Source organism: Haliaeetus leucocephalus, unplaced genomic scaffold (assembly GCF_000737465.1).
Source record: "Haliaeetus leucocephalus isolate CR32 unplaced genomic scaffold, Haliaeetus_leucocephalus-4.0 Scaffold13, whole genome shotgun sequence".
NCBI lineage: Eukaryota > Metazoa > Chordata > Aves > Accipitriformes > Accipitridae > Haliaeetus > Haliaeetus leucocephalus.
In genome coordinates this window covers 979334-983331 of record NW_010972449.1, presented here as the reverse complement: position 1 = coordinate 983331, position 3998 = coordinate 979334, and the positions used below count along the sequence as shown (strand labels likewise).

General features: G+C 47.0%; 1 protein-coding gene across 2 annotated transcripts in view; it reads right to left on the bottom strand.

Annotated features, from left to right (window-relative positions):
* Positions 1-3407: 3407 nt before the first annotated feature.
* TBX3 (T-box 3) overlaps positions 3408-3998 on the bottom strand; it is a 10520-nt gene continuing 9929 nt past the window's right edge. For both annotated transcript variants that reach the window (XM_010574232.1, XM_010574223.1), the window contains one exon: positions 3408-3936. In XM_010574232.1, the coding sequence (XP_010572534.1) occupies positions 3490-3936 (447 nt within the window). In that variant the 3' untranslated portion in view covers positions 3408-3489. The remainder of the gene's footprint in view (positions 3937-3998) is intronic.

The following is a 3998-nucleotide window of genomic DNA, read 5'->3' as shown; positions in this document are numbered from 1 at the left end:
AAAAAAAAAGAAAAAAAAAAAAGGTTTCTCCATCATTCCTGACGCCAAATAAATGAGAGAGAGCTGGCTGGGGGGGGGGCTGTAACACACGGGAAAGTGCTTCTGAGCTGCCTCTAAGGCTGGAGCTCAGAGCAAAGGAGAAAGTTGAGCGGTGTAGGGAAGGATAGGTTTTACAGCCCGGGGGGGGGCTGGCAGCCAGGGCTGGTCCCCGTCATCCCCCCCCCCCATTCACCCGGAGTGGCTCCATCTCCCACCCGAGCGGAGGATCCGGGTGGAAACCGGCTGGTGGGGTTGAAGACCGAAGGCTGGCTGCCTGCAGACGCTGCTTGGGGTGGCTGTGGGGGGGGGTGGGTTTTAATTTTTTTTTGGAGATCCGACGCCACCTCTAGCCCTAAAACCCCCATCTCGCCCAGGCCAGCTCAGAGGAGCATCAACTAAAGTGAGATTTCCAGCAGCCATCACCTTGCGGGGGGGGAGAGGAGAGAAAAAAAAAATCCTGCTCAGCCCAAACCTTTGCCCCGCTGCAAGCACCGTGGATTTAAAATACACACACGCACCCCAAGGTGAAATGGGAAGGGTCCCGTTCCCCCATGAAGGGGACTTGAGCAGGGTTTGATGTGCATGGGGGGGGGCAGTGCCGCTGAGAACCTGTTAAAGAATCGGGGGAAAAACCCTTTATTGCCCCTTTCACCCCCTGAACCGCTCTTTATTTATCTTGCCAGTGCAGGAGCCGGGGGCCACAGGCCGAGGGGCAGGCAGAGTATAAACCAGGATACAGGCTGGAAGTACATCCTTATAATATTTATTACTGGCGGAGGATGAATCACTTTCCAATATACGGGCCGCTAACTGTTGGAGGGGGGAAAAGAAAAAATCTCTTTAACAAGGAGAAATATATATGTTCTGCTAAGGGATGTGCACACGGACTGGCAAAGGTCCAGGCAGGGGCTGGCAGTTCTCCTTCGTTCTCTTCTCAGTGACCTCCCAGGCCACTGGTCCAGCCTGCAGCCTGGTTGCCTGTCCCCGTTTCAGCCATTTTCCAGCTTAATCTCAACGTATCATCAGCCCAAGGGCGAGAAGGGACGATTCCAAGGGAGGGAAAAAACCCCAACCAACCCATGTATTTCCAGGTGATAACTAACTGGAAAAGCCAATTCCTCTGCCCGGACGGGAGGGAAAACGAGCCCAGCAACACCATCAACTCCTGAGCACTTTACCTGGAAACTTTGGAGGAGGGCACTGCATTAAAATTTAACCGATCTATTCTCTAATTCTTCACTTTTGCGTTATTAATTTATGACAGATAAAAGCATAGCTGAGCCGTTCTCATTAACTTTTCAAACGCCACTTAATATTGTTCCATTAAAAGAGGTGACTTAGTAGCCTCTGGATTGACTTTAAAAGCGAGAGGGCTGAAGACGGAAAAGGTACATTAAACAGCTTGCTTAAAACTCGTACTTCCCCACCAACAATTCAAACGACACCATCCCGACTGGTTCGTACTAGCTCCTTCCAGGAGAAATATCTTAATATTGGGAAGGGGATGGGGGTGGAGGAGAAAGGCAGAAGAGGGATATATATCTGTCAACCCCTCCATCCTCCCAGGCACTTTCGGGAGGGTTGGGGTGAAGGCATTTCACAGTACGCCCAAGACATTTCAATAAAAATTTATTGAAACTTCAGTGACTTTTAAAAGGGAAAAAAAAAATTACAGAAAAAAAATAGCAAGAACTTCTCAACATTTATATAACACAAAATATACCTTCATATTTTTTTTTCTTTGAACCAGCTCTGAGCACCTGACTTTCAAGCCAAGAAAATATGCACTCACTCAAACAAAGACAACAATAAGCACAGTAGTAAAACTCCATCGTGGGGTTGGTTTTTGACACACCAAGGAAATGGGGAAAAATAATACAAAGTAAAGAAAATCCTAGAATCTTCATCTTTTTTCTCTCAAGCCACTGGAGAAGCCCGTTGTCGTGTATTAACGTATATAATTTTTTTGTTGTTGACATTTACTACGGAAAGTAGCGCTTTGAACACTGAAGAAATCGAGGATTAAAAGCTACGATGGCACATTGCTTTTTCTTTTTCTCTCTTTTGTTTGTTTTTTTTAAGGTCTTTGATTAATTTTGTTTGTTTCTGCTTTGCCTTTTGCATTCGGCTCCTTTACAAAAGGACGAGGTCAGGTTTTCTGGGGTGAACTCCGATTTAAAAGTGAGCCCTCGGAAATGGGGGTATTTCTCCTCTGGGTCGGGGTGTATGTTTAAAGGAATTACGACCTTGAAATGAAAACGACTAAAAATAAAAACAGAAGGAAAAAAAAAAAAGACAGCTGCAGTCGTATTTACAGAGATATGTACAATGTCAATAAATTAAAGTTTAATTTCGAGTATTCATATTCCACGTATTTACAAGAGTTATCAAATAATTACATAAATACTTTGTTTTAATAATAGTGTCCGCTCTTCTCTTCTTCTCAGTATGTTTAAACCTTGTTATTGCATATACAATTAAAGAGGGAAAGCTGTGATAAACCTACAGTCAAGCTACAGAGGTTTTTAGATAAAATAAATTCACCTTTTTTTTTTTTCTTTCCAACTACACTTCTTATTGTGGTTGCTACAGGGAGGATGTTTAAGGTAGAGGGACGAGGGTCTTATTTTTGTTTTTATTATTATTATTATTATTAATTTTTTCCCTGGGATTTGAAACGAGCATTAAAAATAAACAAGAAAACCCCACCGAAATAAAAAAAATAACCCACCCACCCCCACAAAAAAAAAGCAGACTACTATGGAACATGCAAAAAAAGCCACCGACTGGCTCTCAGACATCACAAGAATATTTTAAACACACAGCTTCCCTTAATATTGACTGAGGGGGTTGTTGTTAACAACCCGCCCAGGAAACAACTGTTGAAGAACCGATATGCGAGTTACTTACACACTTCTCTTTTGGAAAGAAAAAATCACTTCTCTTGCTTAATTTTTATTCATATGCTTGTTTGCTTTTTTTTTGTTTTATTTTTGCTTTTAGGTGTTTTTTTCTTTTTTTTTCCTGTTGTTTTTTGTTGTTTTTTTTTTTTACACAGTTTAAAAAAAAAAAAAAAAAAAAAAAAAAAAAAAAGGAGGATGCCACAACCCCGCCGGTGACCCGGCCGGGCCAGCCTGCTCCCTACGAGCAGCCTCCGACCCAGCTCTCCCACCTCGGCTCCGCTCCCCCATCCCCGACCCTCTCCCTACCCTCACCCCCCTGCTTCGCCAGATACCTTTTTGCTGCTAAGCGCGCGCACAACGCCGGGGGATTTTATATTTAAAAAAAAAAAAAATAGAAAGGGGAAGAAAAAACCAAAATAAAGGAGGGGGGGTAAAAAAAAACCAAAACCAAACCAAAACACTCGCGGGGTGGAGGATGTGGTTTCTTTCAAACAAAGTGCACTGCGAGACTGATTTGAAATGAGCTCCCGGAGGCTGGGGGGGGGGGTTACGGGGAGCCGCTGCGGGATCTGTCCTGCTTGGGGTCGAGCCCGCTGACCAGGCGCTGGATGTTTTGCAGTTCGCTGGTGGCCGCCTCCTTGTCCGCTCCCAGTTTGGGGGAAAGGGAGACGGAACCGGAGGAGAGGGTGGACGAGCGGCTGGTGAGGTCCGAGGCGGAGTCCAGGGGCACGGAACCGGGACTGGTGGTCAACCCCCCGGTTTTCCCATCGCCGGAACCGGCGGCCAGGCCGGGCAGGGCTGTGGTGAGGAGGCTGCTGCCGTCGGGCAGGGGGACGGGCAGCGGGTAGGGGCTGTAACGGAGGCGCGGGCGTACGGCGTTGAGGAAGGGGTGCCGGTGCACCGAGCCGGAGGCGGCGCTGGAGGCTGCGGCCGCTGCCGCCATGTAGGTGTAGGGGTAGGGGAAGAGGCTTCCGAAGGGAGACATGGCCAGGCCCTGCGGGAGGAGAGAGAAAGGAAAGGGTTACCGGCCTGTACATCCACCCCCCCACCCCAGGG